This window comes from Rhinoderma darwinii, chromosome 11, assembly GCF_050947455.1.
Source record: "Rhinoderma darwinii isolate aRhiDar2 chromosome 11, aRhiDar2.hap1, whole genome shotgun sequence".
Classification (NCBI taxonomy): domain Eukaryota; kingdom Metazoa; phylum Chordata; class Amphibia; order Anura; family Rhinodermatidae; genus Rhinoderma; species Rhinoderma darwinii.
The window spans coordinates 83,993,646-84,017,592 of record NC_134697.1 but is presented as its reverse complement, the minus strand read 5'-3'; the positions used below and the strand labels follow the sequence as shown (position 1 = coordinate 84,017,592).

At 43.1% G+C, this 23,947-nt stretch overlaps 1 protein-coding gene across 1 annotated transcript in view; it reads right to left on the bottom strand.

Moving 5' to 3' along the window:
- LOC142663304 (E3 ubiquitin-protein ligase DTX4-like) overlaps positions 1-19,750 on the bottom strand; it is a 35,465-nt gene extending 15,715 nt beyond the window's left edge. Inside the window, exon 1 of the mRNA XM_075841884.1 lies at positions 18,729-19,750. Within this exon, the coding sequence (XP_075697999.1) occupies positions 18,729-18,939 (211 nt within the window). The 5' untranslated portion in view covers positions 18,940-19,750. The remainder of the gene's footprint in view (positions 1-18,728) is intronic.
- Positions 19,751-23,947: the final 4,197 nt, after the last annotated feature.

Below are 23,947 nucleotides of genomic sequence, written 5' to 3'. Positions count from 1 at the left end.
CGGGTTGCCTATAGTTGTAATGGCAGCCTGGGGGCCTAATGAAGGACCCAAGTTCTGCCATCTTTGTACTCCTATTAAGTTCATAATAGGAGCCTGTCAAGATCACAATATACTGCAACAGGTTAATGTTGCAAAAAAGTTAAGGCTCTCATTTTATACAATTCGTTTTTTCCTTGTAAACGTAGTAAAACACAAAAAAAAACTATATAAAGTTGGCATACCCGTAATCGTATTGACCCGCAGAATAAAGTTAGCATGTAGTTTTTGCTTCATGGGGAATGCCGTAAAATGAAACCCAATAAACAATGGGGGAATAACTGTTTTTTTCACCTTTAACCGCCACAAATAAATTTTTCCCAGTTTCCCAGTACATTATGTGGGACAATAAATGATGACATAAAGACTAAAACTCGCCCTGCAACAAACAAGCCCTCATATGGCTATGTTGATGGAAAAATAAAAAAGTTATGGCTTTTGGAAAGTGGGGAGGAAAAAGTGAAAAGTAAAATCCGAAAAATGGATGAGGAGGGAAGGATTTAAAGGGTTTTTGGTTCCTTTCATCCCACCACACCCTTAGAATGCTTAACTCTACTTGTGGAGATCCAGCTTATAGGGAGTCTTTAGGGAAATGGTTCTGGTAGGTTTCTGGTTGGCTGTGTGAATTACTATATATACCATATGTATGGTACTGATGAGGATCAACTACTCCAAAACAGTGCTGTCTACAGATGGGTGTCTCTGGTTTGGCTGGTAAACAGAGTCGTGTTTCAAGGCTCTATAAGGAGTCGGACATTAACTTATAGGGTAGCTATCTATAGGTGGCTGGTTTTTTAACTTGCCTCATGTACATGGTCTGTTTGAAAAACCCCTATAAAAGCCTACTAAAAGTAGGTCTCCTAATTTAGACAGCCACAATGTTCCAGTGGCGCCTACGGGTTCATATTCGCCTAGATTTTTACCATCTGATGAGAGATGTAGAAGTTTTCATGCACTTCCATGTCTTGCTAGTGCACCTAATGTTATTTTTGTCTGTCTCAAAAAGATTGTGCCTCATTTTTTGTTGTCCTACACAACGTTATCCAGCACATAGTTGGCCACAGGTAAAAAAAAAAAAAGAAGAATTTGCCTGGCACCACCCCTATGCTAAAATGAGGAATATACCTATGTTTTTAAGAATCGCAATGCAGAAAGAAATAAACATCTCTTGTTTTAAGAAGACGTTGCAGTAATTTCACAGACTTTTTGTTTTTAAGGGTTTTTGGTTCCTTTTATCGGATCACGCCATAACCTTCGTGGCAATCTACCTTATTTTTTTATATGTAGTTTTATACCGGTTTGCTCTGTCTCTTTTTTTTCTTCCTTTTTTTGTACATAGTAGTTGATGACATGAACATTCATTTTTGTTCGGCTATCATGACAAATTGTTCACTCCGAGCTTTCCTAGCTTTACTCACTATTGTTTGCTCTCAAAGGCCGATTTTCTTAAAGAGCTTGAGAATTGTAGCGGACGACCCTCCTCTTTGAAAAGAACTATTCCCTCTTTGTTTAAAAAGCTTGCAGTACTACAAGAAAGACTCACAGAATTTGCTCTGCAAGTTGTGGGGTTTTCTTTCAGAAGGGAAATCAAAAAGAAAAAAAAAACATTCTTCCAAGACAAAGTTAAACCTCAATTGTTATTCAAGGATCTAGGTTACAATTACCTGAGTTGTGGTGACATTTAAACCATATTTATGTGCAGGGTTGATCAATTACTTTTTTTATGCGAATCTATACAATGTTTTGTTTTTTTTTAGTCTATGTTTACTTTTCTTTATAGGGCGATTTTAACAACAGTGATTTCCCATCATCGAAATTTCTAGAAAAAAAAAGTTTTTGCCCCAATCATATTAATTAACACATATACTGCTATACTATATTACTTGAAACATATTGACAGATATTACAGGTTTACTTTTGGACATTATTTTTTTTTGTTCTTTTTTGTTGCTGTTTACTTTACTACATGTTGCAAGGATACATTTTCAACATAGTAGCGATAATGGAATAGGAACGTGACACCAAAACAGGCCATCATAGATTAGAGCCAATATGTTCCATTAATGCTGGAATTACATAGATGCTCAAAAGTGCAAACAAAGGGGCCACAGAGTAGTGCCCATTACCATGTGACGGCTTTATGGAAGCAATCAAAGCCATGTGTCACGTTTTCCCACCCCCTGACTATTCTTATTTCTAAGGAAGATTTGTTAAGGAAAGGTGACCAATGAGCTTGTCATATTTACTCTTTAATGTTGGGTTGATATTACACGGCCCGACATGGGCTGTGTAAATGAGCGCCAATCAACGAGACAGCTTGTTGATCGGCGCTCGTTTGCTTCTTTTACAAGGAGCTATGTATGGGGACGAGCGCTCATTACTCTGATCGCTCGGCCGAATACATTTTTATCATGTGCTTCCGACAACGATAATAGTTTCAGCATTTAAAACAATGCAATCAGCCGATGAACAATCGTTGCCTGATAATTGGCCGGTGTAAAAGGGCCTTAAGGGTGTCTACAAGTGATTTGTGATAATCTAATCAGGTTATCATGTCACTTGTTCTGCAATCACTGAGTAAAACTTCTTTCTCATGTCACATGATGCTGCAAAACCCTAACCCCAGATCAACAGTGGGCAACCCTTTTGCTGACTACTTTAGTGAAATAATATACAAGTGATATATTTACCTAATTGTTGGTATTTCCCCACCCCCAAGTTCATGACAGTGGAGGACAAGAATAAAAAGACACAAAAAACAAAACAAAAAAACCACTGGAGTCATAGTTTCCGCACTGTGACAGGTCTGAACGGTGAAAGAGGGACCCCATTGATTTGTAATGTCGAGGTTTCCATCATTTGGCGCCAAGATCGATGCTATATGCTGCTCTATTCTTGTTATCCGTAGTGATGGAAACCCGATGGAATCTCATAGCACAGGTGTGAACATAGACTAAATATAAGAAACTGCCTAAGTGGCCTAATTTAAAGAATCAGCAGCACTGGTTCAGATTAACACAGTCAATTGTCTATAATTTCCCAGTGCAGCGGATGATTTGGTAAATTAGAATCTGTGTCAATGACATGATAAAGGTCCTAAGTGACTGAAACATCACCTCCATTGGGCAAATAAAAACTCCAGACTGAGCTATTCTGGGCTGAAGCTCCAGTAGAAATGTCAACTTTTCATAAAAATTTTCTAAATTACAAAACACAACTGAAATGTCGACTTCAGCACAAGTCACAAAAGCAAGCTCAAAATATAGATAGAGTGTAAAAAGATACAAATAAAATATTGCATCAGAGAATACAACAATACATTTCGTAGTCAAGGCAAACTGTACATTGTAAATGTCCGACTGGTACAGGCCGGGGGAATAATCTAGAGCAGGCCACTAACTCAAAACTAGGGAGGGATCGAGGAGGGTACAAGGAGGGTACAAGGAGACTCTTAGGCTGGGTTCACACAGAGTTTTTTGCAGGCGGAAATTCTGGCTCAAAATTCCGTTTGGAAGTTTGAGGCAGATTTTCCTCTCCCTGCACGCCAATTTTCGTGGCGTTTTTCGTCCGCGGCCATTGAGCGCCGTGAGCATAAAACGCAGTGAAATACGCTTTGTCTGCTTCCCATTGATGTCAATGGGAGGTAAGAAGGGTAAACGCCCGAAGATAGGACATGTCCCTTCTTTCTCGGTAAAACCGTCTCGAGGGAAAAAGACGCCTCTGCCTCCCATTGAGATCAATGGGAGGTAATTTTGGGCCGTTTTTGACGAGTTTTGCGGCGTAGTTTCCGCGTCAAAAAACTCGGTGTGAACCCTGCCTAAGCAGGAGGAAAGTCGGCCAAAAGATGTTTTTAGGATTCATCTCTACAGAAGTCAAACCATGGCTGCCAGAGATTCCCACAGAGTACCTACTGTATATATTCTCCTCAGATCATCGCTAGAAACAGAAATATCCAATTCGTTCCCAGGCTTTGATATACTGTAGAGTAAGGAAGTGTGGTCAGGCAAACCAATCAATTTAGCGTATAACACGGAGAGCGGAATGGTCTCAAGAGGGAGTTTTTTGTGTGCTGTGGGAAATGGTGGTAGAGATGATAGCTGTTTGAAGTAGAATACTACAAGGCATAAACAGACATGATGGTGGAAATAGAAAGTGGGATATGCAGTCTGGCACGTATTCGATACCAGGTGGATACACGGTGGAGATACAGATGAGTAAATTATTCTGAAGGAGCGGTTTGGAACGTCTAAATTCCAGTCACAGCAGAAAGGACAGTAGAAGGTCCATCGCCACCTACTCCAAAGGCAAATAGAGCTTAGGAGATGAAGTGTCGATCCAGTCCAAGAGACGAGACAATGGTACGGACTGATAGTAGGAATGTTTATTTGGGAGTCCCATTCCCCCGACTCCCATGGGAAGTATTAATGTGCTAAAAGTTATCCTTGGCCTAGAGCAATTCCAGACATATTTAGTGAACATCCGTCTCAGGGGTGAAAAAAAAGATTTGGGGGAGTGCGCGATTGGGAGGCATTGAAGCAGATATATAGAATTTTAGGGAGAATGATCATTTTAAGTAAATGTGTCCTGCCCATCTACAAGATGTATGAAATTTGCCAGAAGTAGATGAGGCTGTCAATTTGGGACAGAAGAGGTGAGTAATTCAATGAGTACCAAAGGTCGGAAGAAGGAGATACCTGTAGCCCTAGCTACTTAATATAGTCAAAGCAGAGAGGGAAAGGGCAAGTGAAAGTAAGGGCCTCACGTAGAGACTGGGGACATGAGATACACATGGTTTCTTACTTACTCATATTTATTTTAAAACTGGATAAACCTCCGGAGTCTGCAAAGTGTTGAGATGCAAGAGTTAGTTATTATAACTAGTAAATCGTCTGCAAAGGAGGCAGGTGTGTGTATCATGTCCCCAATCCTTACTCACGTGAGTTGGGTCTCCTGTCTAGTACCGTTACGGATTTGATAAGGGGGCAACAGGGAGCCATTTATTCGAATCTTGGCACTTGGGGAAGAGTAGAGTGAGAGGATTCCATGGATAAACTCAGGAGGGAAGCCAAACCGAGTTAAGGTAAGGGACTCAAAGATTCAGTTCACCCAGTCGAAGGCCGTCTCGGCATCTGTACCTGGTAAAGTTAATGGAATATTTTTCGACCTAGTGTACTGGATTAGATGTAGTATACGAACGGTGTTATGTTTCCCTTCCCTGCCCATCACAAAACCTGCCTGCTCCTGGTCAATCAAGCAATTTGGCAAATAATTTGACATCAACGTTGAGTAGAGAAATTGGGCGGTAGGTGCCACACTGGGTCGGGTCTTTCCCCTCCTTGTGCACAATGGATATATAAGCTTCCAGGGATTGTGGAGGGAAATGAACGATTAGGGTGGGAGTAAAAGAGTGATCTTTGGAAAAAGTGATCTATGGAAAAAAGAACGCCAGACATCTATCAGGTTACGGTGCGACAGTGATCTCACTACCTCACCGAGAGAGGCAACGTTATGTGCCGATGTGCCCATGGAGGAGTCAAGAAGGGGCTCCGATGTTAGGCCAAAACCTTCGCCTAGAACGACTAGGCCTTCAGAGAAGGTATGGAGTAAGTCTAAGGTTTTCAGTAGCCAAGGTATCTGGACCATGTTGGACTCGTAAATGTTGCCTATGGTGATTTTGGTATTCGCAATTTTGTGTCAGTTTTTTGTGGAAATCTTAATAGCATATAATTCCAGTTTTGTTAATTATGTTGTAAACTGAAGATTTTTTTTATGAAAGGCATGAATTCTGTTTGTCTGGTAATAATAGTTATGCTGGTTTGTCAGCATGGGTGTCCTAATTTATTTTTAGAAATTTAAAAAAATATATTTTGCTGGCTCCATTTAATAGAAACATAAGGGAAGTAATTCTTGCATTCACTCAGCATTTTCTAAGTTTAAAATCCTGCTTCTGGAAGTGAAAGAAAGAACTGAATAGAAAATGTGCCCTTCTCAATAGATTAGCATCAAGGTCGGAACTGTAAATTGTACAATGCCGAATGTTACACAGTGGACTTTCCATTGCCTTAAACAACAGGTGTTGGACCACAATGCTTTGTATAATGCAACAATTGTGAAGGTAGCGATTCCCAATGAGGTAATACGATGGTCATCTGACAGGGGTTTAGCTGAAATAAGACTCCAGTCTGGTCCATACCAGGGGTGTGTCACTGTGACAGGGGGCAACAGTTAGGGGCACTTCAGGACTGTGAGAAAAGTCCTTTTTCCCAGGACATTATTAATTCTCATTATTGTCTGTGAATAAATCTTTCGCTCTTCTGTGCACTCACAACCCACACCAACCCCCTCCTCAACTATCTTTTTGCTCTCAGGGCATCTGTCTTTCTCCTATTCATAACCCAGCTGGTCCACCCCTCCCCACCAAAATTCCATTTTATCCCCCCAGCGACCAAAGCCTGAGGGTCAATCTTCCCCACCTCCTAATTAATGTCTAATGAGCTAGAGATCTGGGTACAGACTGACACATAGTGCTGAACACTAGGATGATATATGTTTATGTAGCAAACAACTGCAAATGGTTTTATTGCTCAGAGGAACAGCAGGAGCACCTCTTTCCCACCTACAATGAGCTTTGACTCACGCTGTCTATCGTAACTTTTAACTGTATAGAAAAAAATGTATGCGTCATCCAGGCTTTTCATGCATCTACTACCCTTAGGGCACCCACACATGTAGCAGATTTTTCCGCCACAAATCTGACGCGAATCCGCAGCGAGTTACGGGCGGATTGTGCCGATGATTCACTGCAGATTTCACTTTTTCTACATTGAAAAGGGTTAAATTTGCTGTAAACAGCTGCAACAGAATGAGCATGCTGTGGATTTACTACACAGAAAAGCTAATCCTGTGCATAAAACGTACCATATACACCAATATTTCTTGGCTAAAACACTTTTGGCTGACAATTAAGATGTCTAAAGGCCCTTTTACGCGGCCCAATTATCAGGCAAACGATCAATCATGATTGCTGTGTATAAACAGGGCAAGGATCTGACGATGAACGAGCAAATGCTCGTTCATCGGCTGATCATATCGTTCATGCAGCCAAAAATATTATCGTTGTTGTCAGAACATCTCCCGGGAGACGCGCTGCCGACATGATAGAAATGTATAAGGACGAGGGATCGTAGTAACAAGTGCTCGTCCCCATACATAGATCCTTGTGAAAGGAGCGAACGAGCGCCGATCAACGAGCTGCCTTGTTGATCGGCACTCATTTACACGGCCCACGTCGGGCCATCTAAGAGGACCCATATTTACCAATAACATGCAGTTTTGGCTTAGTCAAAGCTGTATGCTAATTCTACCGAGGCAGGAGGGTGAGCAGTTGCCAGAGACCTCTAGCATTATCTTGGGGGAAACAATTGAAACTGGCAGGAATAATCCAACAGGTCAGAGTTATTTTAGCCATGACAATAGACGTCATCTAATGGTCTGGTAGCTGTGGAGATATTCGATTGCTGGCTGAACATGAATATGAGTTTTATGAAGATGGATGGGATGAGCAACGAAACGACATCTTTTGCATTTCTTATGTCAGGAAAAACAATGGAATTATACAGGATAAATGCTAATTTTTTGATTATTTTTTCCCTTTCCTACAGCAGACAAAAGTCTATCGACCCTATAGATATTCGACTTTTGGTGGAACCCGCTAAAGCTGGTGGGATCTAACAACAAATATCAAATATCCATCGGCCATAAGCAGTTAGATATCTCACCAGCACTATCAAAGAGTCAAAGAACATCTATGGTTCCTTATACACTCTGAGTCATGAGAACTCTTTTTCCATTTCAGTGGCATAGCTGGATTGGGCTGTTGGGGCATGTGTCTCGGGTGATGAGTGCCGGAGGGGTGCCAGCATGGATTGGCCATTTAATTAACTGAAGGTCCTATTACACGGGCCAATGATCGGGCAAATGAGCGTTCATATGAACACTTGTTCCCGATCATTGCTCAGGGCAACAATCAGCCGATGAAGGCAACAATCAGCTCGATCATTGGCTGATCTGCTAATTTATGCAGAATTAAAAATCATCGTTGTCCGCAGAACATCCTCCTGTGTAAACATGGAGTTGTGCTGCTGACAATATAAAAATGTATAGGGACGAGTGATCGTAGTAACGAGTGCTTGTACCTAAACGTATCCAATTATTGCTCCGTGTGAAAGGAGCAAAAGAGTGCCGATCAACGAACTGTCTCGTTGATCGGTGCTCGTTTACACGGCCCATGTCGGGTCATATAATACTACCCTAAGATATAGGGCAGCAAACTGAATCTTTGCCCCTGGTGAAATAAATTCTAGCTAGTATACCCTATTAATTGCATGATGACATCTTAGAAATTCTCCACATATGATATTGCGAGGTTGTTCATTAAAGCACTCACAATCATAAAGGGACATAAAACAAGGCCAGTACAGTTAAGGGGGCAACTAGTTGGTTGATTTAATTTTTTACCTCGTTTAGTGTTCATAAAAAAAATCATTGTATAGCCAGCCCTCCTCAAAGTTTTTTTTTTTTTTCGCTTTAGGCGTCTTTCCTTTTGGACATTAAATAGGCGAACGTTCCCTGTAAAAATTAGTAACATGATGCTTATTGCAAGTGTTATGTAGTCAAATGTATCTTGTTACCCTAGGAAAGGGGAACTTTAATTGTGTTATGTGGAGACGAGACCCTAGTTTTAGGGTTATGTTTAGGGGTGTGTTGTAGTGTGATCACTAATACACAGCTGGTTTATAGCTCTGGGAGCTTAGAGATTGAGGACTAGTGCTCAACAAAGGCACAGCTGTTCTGTCTGAGACCCCCGACCTGACCCCATACATAGAGAGACACAGATAAACCAGAAACACAAGGACATCCTGCTGAGATCTCTGGCTGCTCATCCTCTCATTTCCTCCAACTCTCCCACCATTAACAATGAACAACACTATGTCCACACATCCTATATGAATCTAAACGTTTCACCCAATAGAGACCCGCAGATCATCTCTCCTCACCGGTAAGCCGTTGGGTTCTAACACCGGACTGGATGTCATGTTGTTCGAAAGTGTCTCTCTCTAGGGTGAAATCGGAGATTCTCTACAGGGAAAGTGATTAAACTTCCTAATGCTTTAAACAGATGATTCTTAAGGCCGGGGGTGGGTGAGCTACTTACCATAATCTACACAAGGAGATAAAGTAATTTGGATTAATATTTATATGTATGTACACTCATATGCTAACACGCAAGAATACAGGTTGATTTCCATGTTGATTCTCCACTTTTCGAATGGTAGGAATCATTGCCTCCACAACTGAAATAAATCTGACATGGTAAAAATTTGTGTTATCAGACAGGTCCTATCATTTCATGTTATTACACTCATTTTATGTTGTCAGCTTAAAGGGGTTGGCTGCTTTGAGCAATTCCTTGAAAATAAATAGATCTCGAATTGTCCCCCTGCTAGGACCCCCAGAGATCTGCTGTAATCTGTGGTCAACAACCGTTCAATTTCCCTGCAGCGCCACCACAGGGGAAATTAAGAATTACACAGTTCTCATTCAAATTAATGGGTTGTCGGTGTAATGTAGTACAGGACAGGTCCTCCAGAGTGGGAGACGCTCTTTGTAACCACTTTACACGCTGGTCAAGAGATGAGGGTCCTGAACAATACAGGCCCCTCTATTAACTCAGAATCAGTGGTGTCATAATGCCAGGATGCGCCACGGCGACGCTCTGCATTTGTTTTGGCTAGCAAGGCACTCTTAAAAGAGGCCCCATGCGCCCTTTTACTTTCAACTGTATCCATGCCATTTACTCTTGTAAGCCACAGCCCACTTCAGGCACTTTTATGGTGTTAGGGTTTAGGGGACACTATTACTATTTGGGAGCCCTAAAGGGGTTCTTTTACTGTGTTGGTGGCCTACTTAAGGGGTACTATTGCTGTGTGAGGGCACCAAAAGGGCACTCTTAAGGTGCGGAGGGCACTAAGGGGGTACTTTTACTAAGTAGGGAGCACTAAGGGGGGCACTTTTGAGAAGTAGGGGCCACTAAAGAGGCACTTTTACTAAGTGTGGGGCACAAAGGGGGCACCATTACTGTGTGTAGGGCACTGAGGGGGAACTTTTACTAAGTAGGGGCACTAAAAGAGCCCTTTTACTAGGTGGGAGACACTAAGAAGGCACTATTACTGTGTAGGGGCAGTAAGTGGGCATTATCACTGTGTAGGAACAGTAAGAGGGCAGTTTTACTGTGTAGGGGCAGTAAAGGAGCATTATTACTGTGAAGAGGCACTAAGGGGGTACTAATACTGGTTTTAGAGCCCTAAGGGTGGCACTATCACTGAGTGGGCCACAAAGACGGGCACATTACGTACCTTTTGAGGAACTATTACTCTCTGGGGCTATATCTGTTTGGCACTATTATTTTTGGGGTAACTTTAGTTATGACAACATTATTTCTGAGGTACAGTATTTGGGGACACTTTTCTACACAGTAGTTACAGTAATGTTAGCACCTGGGGTAGCAGCAGACACAGTAACAAGGGAAGCATTAGCATGGTAGTGTTAAAGAGGTGTCAGGATCGGAAGTAAGTGCAGAGGGTGGGGAATAGGTGGGGAGGGTGCTGGAAAAGCAAGGTGTCAAAGATGTCTGGGTAACAAACTCTGCAGAGGTGAATCATGGTCGGGAAAAGGCATAAAGGTTTAGCTTGGACAAAGAAGAAAAGCGAAAGTGAACAAGTCCAATTGGAGAAGACGTTACCTGTAAGTCACTGAATTTAACTTTACTGTATTCACTTATATGGTTTGCAGAGCACCGGTGTAGAACTGGTATCTACCACTATATGGTCACTGTATAGACCATTATTTATGCCGTTTTTTTTAAATTTAGTAACAGTACAGAGGTCTTAGTCAAACACTCTGTGATGGTAATATGTGGTCATGATGTGGAGATATTATTATTATTATTGTACAGTATAGTGGTATTACATGGCAACTGTATGATGGTAGGATTTAGATGTATACTATTATATATATCTATAGTAGATTACTTTTGATGACAGTGCAAATTATTTAGAAGGCAAATCCTCTATGGATACAGGTTTGTGGCCCTACGGAACTAATTTTCATTATAAAGTTAAATCCAGGGACAGTGTACCGCTGAGCCGACATAAGCCTATCATGTGTTAAAAGTTGTCTTTGTTATGAATTGTTTTTATTTGTGGTGGTGGACATATGTCTTGGGGCTTGTTCTCTGACCTTTTAAGACCCTAGCAACGCTCCTGGAACACACAATTAATATTTGATAACTATTACTGATCAGTCATTTTGGAGCAGAGTAGTTGCTTAGTCCTGGGGTGAATAGTTAGAACATAAAATATGTTTTTAAAATAATGTCGTTTTATTGGCTTATTTGTTTTCAACCAGCACCTCACTTTCCATAACTTTTTTTTTTGCATGAACATGTAGCTTACAAAATACCTTACTACAGTCCTTATTTGTATAACTGTAAAGGATCTGCCAGACACAGCTTCTGTGTCGACGCCCGTGGTTACTCAGTCTGCACCTGCTCCTAAGTCTGATAGAGTGACTCCTTCTTCCACCACTCAGGCTGGGAGGCTGAGGAGTGGGAGAGCCTATCACAGCCTGGCCAGATGGAGCTAGCTCCCGCCCTTTGTCTATTTATACCTCCATTTCCTGCTTCTCCTTTGCCTGTGATTCTGCTTGTTTCCTGGCTCTGCTGCTGCTGCTTGAACTATTTGTCCTCTGCTTCATATTGACCCTGGCTTTACTGACTACTCTCTTGCTCTGCGTTTGGTACCTCGTACACTCCTGGTTTGACTCGGCTCATTCACTACTCTTGTAGCTCACGGTTTTGCCGTGGGCATCTGCGCCTTTTTTCCTTGGCTTCTTTGTACCCTTGTCTGTCTGTCTGTCGTGCACTTAGTGAGAGTAGGGACCATCGCCCAGTTGTACGCCGTCGCCTAGGACGGGCCGTTTCAAGTAGGCAGGGACTGAGTGGCGGGTAGATTAGGGCTCACCTGTCGGTCTCCTTCCTGAAACGCTGCTCCCCGTCCTTGGCTCCCTCGAGGAAACCTCCTGTCCCTGTTCTCACCCCTGAAGGGGTAGAATTCGAGGTGGCCAAGATTGTGGACAGCAGGATGGTCCAAGGCTCCCTCCAGTACCTGGTCCATTGGAGAGGATACGGGCCTGAGGAGAGGACTTGGGTACCCGCCCGGGATGTTCACGCTGGGGTATTGCTCAGGAGGTTCCATCTTCGGTTCCCCAATAAGCCAGGTCCACCTAGAAAGTGTCCAGTGGCCCCTCATAAAAGGGGGGGTACTGTAAAGGATCTGCTAGACACAGCTTCTGAGTCGACGCCCGTGGTTACTCAGTCTGCACCTGCTCCTAAGTCTGATAGAGTGACTCCTTCTTCCACCACTCAGGCTGGGAGGCTGAGGAGTGGGAGAGCCTATCAGAGCCTGGCCAGACGGAGCTAGCTCCCGCTCTCTGTCTATTTATACCTCCATTTCCTGCTTCTCCTTTGCCTGTGATTCTGCTTGTTTCCTGGCTCTGCTGCTGCTTGAACTATTGACCCTGGCTTTACTGACTACTCTCTTGCTCTGTGTTTGGTACCTCATGTACTCCTGGTTTGACTCGGCTCGTTCACTACTCTTGTAGCTCACGGTTTAGCTGTGGGCATCTGCCCCTTTTTTCCTTGGCTTCTTTGTACCCTTGTCTGTCTGTCTGTCGTGCACTTAGTGAGAGTAGGGACCGTCGCCCAGTTATAATCATATTCAAACATCATAGTTATTGGATTCTTGTGCATTAACGTAGTGCGTAAATTCAACCTAACTGTAAATAAATCAGACCCATCAACAGAGGGATCCATAAATTGTATGACATTTTAACGTCAAATGCATGGAATATGTGCTAAATATAATGCCACTTTAATACACCATGTATGTTAGGCCTTCAAGAGATAAGATGACCAAGGACTTTTTTTTTTTAATTCTTCATCAGTTTTTAATTATACAGAAATAAAAAACGCAATCAATCTGTTTCGGCACACAGGCCAGACTAGAAAATGCAAGTTCAACACATGGTATCCACACAAGGACACACCATGGCAATTTACGCAACAAAACCCAATACACTGAGTGATTAAATAAAGTCACAGTGGAAAAACAAATATAACAAAGAAAGAAAATGAAAAAAAAAAAGAGAAATCCAGAAACTCACGGAACTCAATTACCCCATATGGGACCTGTATTTTGCTGAAATGTGGAAAGTTAGCCAGTAATGCCACGATTTGAGAAACTTGCCATGAGTGCCTCGGAGTGATTCTCCTTCCTCATGACCTTAATCCTCTTAAACCACATTGGACTCGAAGGAGAAGTGGTCTGTGTCCATAGAGCCGGTATGCAGGCCCTAGTGGCATTCACCAGATGTCGAAACACAGAGCATTTATATGTTTTAAGTGGGATGTTGCAGAGATGGAGCAAGGACATGGCAGAAGGGTATTTTGGTAAGGGGAAATCAGCAAACCTAGAAGTTATGCGCCATACATCTGACCAAAAACCATTCAACACTGGGCACTCCCAAAATACATGTAGAATGGTACCTGTCTCAGATTTGCATCTTTAATGAAGAGGGGAGACTGATGGTATGAGAGATTGGCATTTGGAAGGGACCCTATACCATCTGGAATGGATCCTTATCCGTGCCTTCTGTATCCTACTGGAGACCGAAGATTTATGAGTAAGTGTGTACAATTGATTCCTTTGTTCTGCCGCAAAGGAAGTATGTAGGTGCCTCTCCCAATTAAGTACGTAGGTTGGGGGGCAAAGATCCTGTAGGGAAATCAGAATTCCATAAACGTAAGAAACAGTATTGTTTAACATTCTCGATGCAATACAAAATGATTTGAAGGGGGTTTTAGTTCTGGAGTAGCCTTTGTGGTAAGGCAAAGACCCCAAAAAGTGTCTCGGTTGGACAATTTGCCATGAAGTATGTGAGGTTCCGTCACTGTCAGCAAAGTCTGAGTGGATATCCAGTCCTCAGACGGTACAAAGTGATGTTCACGAAACCTATTCGAAGATACCCAGGTGCGGAGCTGGCCAGAAGCCATCCCTGGTTGGAACAATGGATTCCCCAATATATGGTATAAGGGGGATGGGAAAGGGGAAATGTCTGGTCTGGGGAAGATAGAAGTGGCTACTTTCAAGGTTGGGGCAATCGAGATGTGCGTGCTGCCAGGGGATCTGTTTTGTTTCTGATTGCCTGAAGCGTGGTAGGGATAGACGCTTATTCCAGCAATTCCCATTGCTTGGAAGCCATACTACTACACCAAACCGCAATCCTCACTAAATGAGATGCCTGATGGTAGGCTCCCAAGTCAGGGCATCCAATACCACCATTACACTTGGAGCAAGTCTAGTACAAGCTATTTCCCTGCCCAGATAAAGCATAGAGGTCAATGTCTTAAAAAACAGGCAGGAGATATGGACGGTAATGCTTAAAATAATTATGCCACATGACCAAGTAAATTACCTATTGTTTAAATCAAGTTTTCATGTCAAACAATTTTTTTAAGAATTTTTGGTGACTTTTTTTTAATTTTCTATGTCATTATCTATATTAACCCCTTCCCGCCGCAGCCATTTTTCAGATTTTAATTTTCGTTTTTCCCTCCCCACGTTCCAAAAGCCATAACTTTTTTATTTTTCCGTCTATATAGTCCTATGAGGGCTTGATGTTTGCGGGACGAGTTGTAGTTTTTCGTAGCACCATTTATTGTGCCACAAAATGTACTAGGAAACGGGGAAAAAATTATTGGTGGGATAGAAAATGAAAAAATCAGCGATTCCTCCATGTTTTTTTGCGCGTCATTTTTACGGAATTCACTGTGCAATTAAAACAACATGTTAACTTTATTCTGTGGGTCAATACGACTACGGCGATACCAAATATATATAGTTTTGTCTATATTTTACAACTTTTACAAGTAAAAACCTAAGTGTAAATTTTTTTATTTATTTTGTGTCGCCAAATTCCGAGAGACATAACTTTTTTATTTTTCCGTCGCTTAAGTGGCATGAGGGCTTATTTTTTGCGGGATAATCTTTAGTTTTTAATGATACCATTTTGGTGTACATGCGACGTTTTGATCACTTTTTATTTCATTTTTTTGTGGGAGATTAGGTGACCAAAAAAGATAGATTCTGGCGTTTACATATTTTTTTTTACGGCGTTCACCGTGCGGGTTAAATAATAATATATTGTAATAGGTCAGACTTTTCATGGATGCAGCGATACCAATTATGTTTATTTATTTTTTTACTATGCTCTAGGGGGAAAATGGGAAAAGGTGTTTTTTTTAATATTTTTATATTTTTTGCATAAAAAAAAACCCTTTATTTGACAAATTTTTACTTTTTTTTATTAGTCCCCCTAGGGGACTTCAACCAGCGATTGTTAGATCGCTTGCACTATATACTGCAATATGCAATACTTATGTATTGCAGTATATCGTGATTCTGACAGGCCGGAGACAGCGCTTAATAGGAGCACAAAGATGGTGGACCTGAGGGCCCTCATTAGGCCCCCGGGCAGCCATAGCAACCATTGCCACCCCGCGATTGCATTGCAGGAGGCTCGATGAGCTGTTAGAGGGGGTCGCCCCCTCTTTCTAATGATTTAAACGCCTCGGTCGCAATTGACCGCGGCATATAACGTGTTAAACGAGCGGGATCGCGCTCCGGCTAAGTGTCTGAAGTGTCGGCTGTAACATACAACCGACACCCGCATTGTATGGAGCGGGTTTACTCCGTGAGCCCGCTCCATACTTCCTCTACCCGACTGTGGCGTATGGATACGTCAAATGTCGGGAAGGGGTTAAAAAATAATTTTAAAATCTTGTTTTCACACTGTCTACTGAGCCTGATATTAGACTGACCCTTCCTGTTCTGTAATGATCACTACTCAGCAGTCATTTCATTATCATCACAGGCAGGATTACACTGACAGGTAACACCTATATATAGATAACACAGGATCCACCATTTACAATTGGTGATGGACACAGCTCTCTTCCACCCCCTCCCTGCACAGATCACAGAGCATGCCTAGAAAACTCTCCCATAGAAGTCAATGGGACAGCTCCACACTATTGTTTCCTATGGTCTATGTGGCTTCTGTAAAGCATATCTCTAAATGCTGTTAACAGCAGCTGAGGCAAGATAGCTGCCCCCATAATCACATACAGAAAAATCAAATAAAAAAAAAAAGGACTTCAGAAAATAAAAACGGAATAGAAAAAAAAAATGTTTTACTATTTGGTTTTCATTAGTAAAAAAAAAACAACCAAAAAACATATAGGTGATGCATTCCATTCAAACTCGCCATTCACATTAGATAAAAGTTGCAGATCAGTATGGGGGCCTCCCAACCAACCTCGACAGCAGATGTCAGGGAAAAGAAGGATCGGATATGTTGGATTTCAACATGCCCGATCCTTTGTTCCCATTGGTGATAAGCTGCTACCAGTGGTGCCTTGACTCTTCGTTAAAATAAAAGAAAAAGTTGAGCAATTGCTCGTGGGAACCAATCAGGTTCCTGCGTTCATTTTTCAAAGGGTCTCTGAGTAATAAAAGTGTAACCTGATTGGTGACTATGGACAATTACTTCACTTTTCCTTTCCCCCTGTTTTAATGGATTTTCTTACCTACAGACTTTGACCTACTTGGCACTAATAGAAAGATTTCTTAGATCTCGACTATGGCACACAAGTGTTTTATTAAGGGCTTATTCACACAATGCGGTAAAATTGTGGTTTATTGCCCCAAGACAGAGCCAAATCTCGGTAGTTCTTGCTGAATCTCATCAAAACTGCAGCATTTTACCACAAATTTGCGGTAACCGCGCCAATAAACTGCAATTTGACTGCCATAAGATGGGTCCAAGGCAAAGTAATCAATGTTAGGACATGTTAATTTGGAATCATGTGCACTTTAAAACTTTTCTACCATATGTATAAGCCGTGCAATTGGTGGTTTTGGCCAACAAATCTGGCCATAATTATTCTGTATAAGGAAAGTCGAATGCTAATTTATGAAATTACATTTCATTTTAATAGTGGGAAATAGAACTGACGGTCTGTTGTTTTGCTTCCCCTTGAATGCCCCTCTTCAGAAATCAGCAGGACACTGTCACATTGTTTCCATCAATTTTCATCCCTCCAAAAATAAGTTATTCCGAACAATTTCCCCACTATCTTTGCTTGTGATTCACGTCAGCGTGCCTAATTGAGAACAGTACAAAATTCATCAGTAGTCAACGTTAATATAGCAGGAAGTACAGCGATTTCTCCAGGATTTCTTAATAGTTGGCCCATCTGCTGCTTGTGATTCTTGGAGGAGGCACAAAGCAAATCTCTAACACACAGCTGAGAAATGTCCCACATTTTCGGGGAGTTTTATGTTGACTTAAGACATTGGGTTGTTGCTGTTTCACAAGCAATAGCAGTAAATAATAATGTCGTCTCTATAACATGTCACCAAACGACGACGCCTATAGCGCTACAGTGATTTAATTTACTTGATTGATTTTTCACATTTTTTGTCTGGTCTTCACGCTTTTTTGCATGTTGTTTGGATTTATATTTCAGATTTTTACTTGTTACCAAGACATTCCAAGAAATCGCAGTGATGGATGTCCAGGAACTTGGACCTCCACCAATGACCTAAATGAGGGGTACACCGTTACACCCCTACAGCTCAGATAAGCTCATTCTTGTAGATTTCTATAGCTTGACATAGCTGAAAACAGAATAATGTCTATGTGGTCTAAGAACAGGGGTTCTCACCAATGAGAACAAAACCCAGAAAAAAGGGTACTAGCGCTGGGTGCAATGCTGGATTTCCAAGGAGCAATGTTTGGACCTTACTGCATGTGGACTGAAATCGCCTCTTATGTCCTGAACAAAGGTGTCCAGACACACTACAGTGGTCAGTCTTGTAGATTTTCATGCATAGCCTAGCATGTCGGAGAATACAGTAACTAATCCAAACCCCTCTTACATGACCTGACGTGGACCGTGTAAACGAGTGCCGATCAATGAGACAGCTCGTTGATCGGCGCTCGTTTGGTCCTTTCACACAGAGCTACGTATGGGGACGAGCGCTTGTTACATAAATGTCTTTTGTGTCGGCAGCGCGTCTCACTGTTTACACTGGTGATGTGCTGCCAACAAAGATAATATTTTCAGCTGCATAAACGATAAGATCAGCCGATGGACGAGCGTTTGCATGACTATATAAAATTATGCACAACTTTTCTATGATCCAGAAAATTTCATGACAAAGTAAAAGAAAAAAAAAACTGAGCCAAATTCTCAAAAATCTTACACATAACGATAAACTGGTCAAAAACATAATACTTAAAACTTCATATTGGGAATCGTGTCATATCTTCTTCTCATCTATGTTGACTTATAAATCCAACCTGCTTATTAAACAAATCTGATGACTCCCTGCAAGAACAGTCTCCACAATGCACCTGTCAGGTCAACACCTGCTGAAACCTCTGTCCCACCGCATGGCGGTGCTGCCCTACTAGAGCATTCAACTACAATATAATTGCTGATCACTCACCTGTATCCAGGCGGAACTGGTTCATTGAGATTAGATCCAGAATGTAGGGGGTCAGGCTGGCATCTGCTTCCCCAAGACTCACGGAAGAGGCCTTTGGGTTGTCCCTAAGCACCTGCTCAATGTAACGGGCTACCTGTGGGCTGTAGGGCTTCCACAGGAAAGCCTCGTCCTGCCATTCCCAGACTAGCACGGCTCCTCTGTCTAGCATCATCCTTCTTGTAGTGATTCCTTTTTAGAGAATGGGGTATTGTGCAATAGAGATTGCCCCAAGTTGAGGATCCTTTGTTGCAATTCACAGTTCCTTCTTCTCAGTCATATTTTGGTCAATAAAAACACAGGTGAGGGACACATGAATTCCATCAATGTTGCTCTTCAGTCCTTTGGACACCTGTCAGTTGTCTATGGGTGATCTCGCATATCCTACCATATAGTCTGCTGCATCCTCTTAAATATCCTTCTTTCTAATATCACTTTCTTCTTCTTTCTTTCTGTCCTTTACACTCTTAAGACTTCTCTCATCAAGCCTGTTTCCACTAAACTTTCGCTCACCTTCAGTTCACCCACCCTCTCTGTAGCACCCTCCTTCTCGCAGTCCTGGGCCAATTCCTAGTAATAGTCCCTGGAACTGTATGTCCCTTGCAGCTGGGTGTTGGGCGGAATCTCCAAGGAAAGAGGGAGGAGGGGGTTAAGGGTAGAGTAGAGGGGGTTGTTCAGTCTTCTTGCAAAACACTTCTCTCTGTACCCCTCCTCCTCACCCTGGGGACAAATCTTTCAAGTCTATGGGTCCTTTTGTGGACAATTAATGATAATGATCAATCAACCCTCCCAGTCGTTGCCCCATTCGCCTAACTCATCTGTCTCCAGATCCAAGCCTCCAATTTTCCATATTTCTTTTTGAGTTCTTAGTGTGCTTGTTGCACGCTCACGGCTTCCTACATGCACACTGTACACACACCCATACACACTCAGCCTTTCACACACTCCCAAGCCTTTCTTCTGCCTCTCTTGTACTTTGTCTCCTGTTCCCGAAGCTCTCTCCTTTCTTTCTTTTCTCGCCCTCCCCCTCTCCATTCAGTTTTTAGAAGCATTGAAAAGAGAACTGCAAATCCTTAATGAGCTAGTGGGTTGTCTGACCTGCTATTCTCAGCTAGGATCCCAGGCAAGCAGTACAATAGCCTCAGTAGCCCCCTGATGTCTCCAGCCTCCCTAATTCCGTTATTGTAATTATTCTCAGTCTGCCTTGACAAATGCATGCCGCATTACAAAAACCTTGGGAAAAGAAGCACGGATCCACTAGGACGTAATTCTTCTGGAACTACAATGATCATGATGGAAATATCGAGAGGGGATTTTTGCAGACATAAAATAACTCGGTTGTGGGGAGTGATAGCCGAATATTTCGAAAATAAAAAAATTCAAGGTCTTTTTTTTTTTAACAAATATTGCCGCAATCGAAAAGAGATATGTTGCAAAGATAAAAATATATATGTAATAACTTCCAAGAAGGTTTGATGCTGTATATCAGTGTATAAATGTATATTCATACATTCTCTATGCAGATTCTGGTCAGAACTGGCCATTGACATAAAGAATCGTCAACATTTTTATCATCTGCCGCGTGTGAACAAACAAACCCTGAGACAAATCTTCATACAGTATATACACTGTATGGACAGAAGTATTGGGACACACCTTTTCATTATTGAACTCAGGCGTTTCATTCAACTCCATTGCTACAGGTGTATAAAGTCAAGCACCTCACCATGCAGTCGCCTCTACAAACATTTGTGAAAGAATGGGTCATTTTAAAGAGCTCAAGAAATTTGAGTGTAGTACTGTAATAGGACGCCACCGTTGTAACAAGTCAGTTTGTGAAATGTCTTCCCACCTAGATGTTCCACGAGCAACTATGAGTGATATTATTGTAAAGTCGAAGCATTTACGAACCAGAGCAACTCAGCCATGAAGTAGCAGACCACGTAAAGTTACAGAGCGGGGTCGCAGAGTGCTGAGGAGCATGGTGCATAAAAGTCGCTAACGCTCTGCTGACTCAATAACTCCAAACCTCCTCTGGCATTAACATCCGCACAAGAATTGTGCCCCAGGAGCTTCATGGCATGGGTTTCCTTGGTTGAGCAGCTGCATGCCAGCCTTACATCACCAAGCACAATGCCAAGCGTTGGATGTAGTGGTGTAAAGCCGCCGCCACTGGACTCTGGAGAAGTGGAAACGTGTTCTGTGGAGTGATGAATCATGTTGCCTTATCTGGCGGTCTGATGGATGAGTCTGGGTTTGGTGAATGCCAGGAGAACGTTACCCACCTGACTGCATTGTGCCAACTGTGAAGTTTGGTGGAGGAGGGATAACGCTATGGGGTTGTTTTTCAGAGGTCGGCCTCTTAGTTCCATTGAAAATAAATCTTGGAGACATTTAGGACAATTGCAGCTTCCAACTTTTTGGAACAGTTTGTTGAAGGTCTTTTTCTGTTCCAGCATGACTGTGCCCCAGTTCACAAGGTCCATAAAGGCATGGGTGGGTGAGTTTAGTGTTAAAGAACTTGACTGGCCGCACAGAGTCCTGATCTCAACCACATCAAACATCTTTGGGATTAACTAGAACAGAGATTGTGAGCCAGGCTCCCTCCTCCAACATCAGTGTCTGACCTCACAAATGATCTTCTGGATGAATGGGCAAATATTCCCACAGACACAGTCCAAAATTTTGTAGAAAGACTGTAATGATGGGGGTAGGGAGACAGACAAGTGAGCCCTAATCTACCTGCCACTCAGTCCCTGCCTACTTGCAACGACCCGCCCTAGGCGACGGGGTACAACTGGGCGACGGTCCCTACGCTCAATAAGTGCACGACAGACAAACAGGCAAAGGTACACAGAAGCTAAGGGAAATGGGGCAGTTGCCCACGGCAACACCGTAAGCAACAAGAGTGGTGAACGAGCCGAGTCAAACCAGGAGTGTATGAGGTACCAAACGCAGAGCAGGAGAGTAGTGAACAAGCCAAGTCAAACCAGGGGTGTACGAGGTACCAAACGCAGAGCAGGAGAGTAGTCAGTAAGCCAGGGTCAATATGAAGCAGGGTCTAATAGTTCAGAAGCTGCAGCAGGGCCAGGAAACCAAACGAGAAGAATCACAAGCAAGGAGGAACAGGAAAGGCAAGTATAAATAGACAGAGGGCGGGAGCTAGCTCCGTCTGGCCAGGCTGTGATAGGCTCTCCCACTCCTAAGCCTGCCATCCTGAGTGGTGGAAGATGGAGTCAGTCTCACAGGCATAGAAGCAGGTGCAGACTGATTACCTATGGGCGTTGACACAGAAGCTGTGCCTGGCAGATCCTTTACAGTACCCTCCCTTTTATGAGGGGCCACAGGACCCTTTCTAGATGGACCTGGTTTATTGGGGAAACGAAGGTGGAACCTCCTGACCAATACCCCAGCGTGAACATCCCGGGCGGGTACCCAAGTCCTCTCCTCAGGCCCGTATCCTCTCCAATGGACCAGGTACTGGAGGGAGCCTTGGACCATCTTGCTGTCCACAATCTTGGCCACCTCGAATTCCACCCCCTCAGGGGTGAGAACGGGGACAGGAGGTTTCCTCGAGGGAGCCAATGACGGGGAGCAGCGTTTAAGGAGGGAGGCATGAAACACGTTGTGTACTCGAAAAGATGGGGGCAACTCCAGTCGGAAGGAGACAGGATTGAGGACTTCAACGACCTTGTACGACCCTATAAACCGGGGAGCAAACTTCTTGGACGGGACTTTAAGGCGCAAGTTCTTTGACGATAGCCACACCAGATCCCCGACCATAAACAAGGGGTTAGCAGAACGTCTTCTATCTGCCTGAGTTTTTTGTATGCTCTGGGACGCCTCTAGGTTCTTCTGAACCTGGGCCCAGACTGTGCACAGTTCCCGATGAACGACCTCTACCTCGGGATTGTTGGAACTACCAGGTGAAACGGAGGAGAACCGTGGATTAAACCCAAAATTACAGAAAAAGGGGGAGACCCCTGACGAGTTACTGACCCGGTTATTAAGAGAAAATTCGGCGAGGGGAATGAATGAGACCCAATCATATTGACAGTCAGAGATAAAACACCTTAAATATTGTTCTAGAGACTGATTAGTCCTCTCAGTTTGGCCATTAGTTTTAGGATGGAAGGCAGAGGAGAAGGACAGATCAATCTCCAACTTTTTACAGAAGGCTCTCCAAAACAATGAAACAAATTGTACCCCTCTGTCAGAAACAATATTGACAGGGACCCCATGGAGACGCAGGATGTGTTTGACAAACAAGGTAGCTAACGTCTTAGCATTGGGTAGTTTCTTGAGGGGCACAAAGTGGCAAATCTTACTGAAGCGGTCTACTACAACCCACACCACCGACTTGCCTTGAGATGGAGGCAAATTGGTGATAAAATCCATGGAGATATGGGTCCAAGGTCTCTGGGGAATGGGCAAAGAACGTAGTAAGACCGCTGGTCGGGACCTGGGAGTCTTGGACCTAGCACAAACCTCACAAGCGGCGATGTAGGCCTTAACGTCTTTAGGCAACCCAGGCCACCAATAGTTTCTGCCAATGAGGTGCTTGGTACCCAGGATACCTGGATGACCAGATAGTGCGGAGTCATGATTTTCCCTAAGTACCCTTAGCCGGAATTGCAGGGGAACAAACAGTTTGTTCTCAGGAAGGTTCCCGGGAGCTGAACCTTGATCAGCAGCAATTTCAGAGACTAAATCAGAATCAATAGAGGAAATGATTATACCTGGAGGCAAAATACAAGCAGGATCTTCCTCCGAAGGAGGGCTGGCCATGAAGCTACGCGACAGTGCATCAGCCTTAATATTTTTAGACCCAGCCCTATAGGTAACCAAAAAGTTGAATCTGGTAAAAAATAACGCCCATCGAGCTTGTCTCGGGTTTAGCCTCCGGGCAGATTCTAGGAAAACCAGATTCCTGTGGTCGGTAAGGACCGTTACCTGGTGCCTAGCCCCCTCCAGGAAGTGGCACCACTCTTCAAATGCCCATTTAATGGCTAAGAGTTCGCGGTTGCCAATATCATAGTTACTCTCAGTGGGCGAAAACTTCCTGGAGAAGTAGGCACAGGGACGGAGATGGGTGAGGGACCTGGTACCCTGGGACAAGACAGCCCCCACTCCCACCTTGGATGCGTCAACTTCCACGATAAATGGCTCAATTTGGTTGGGCT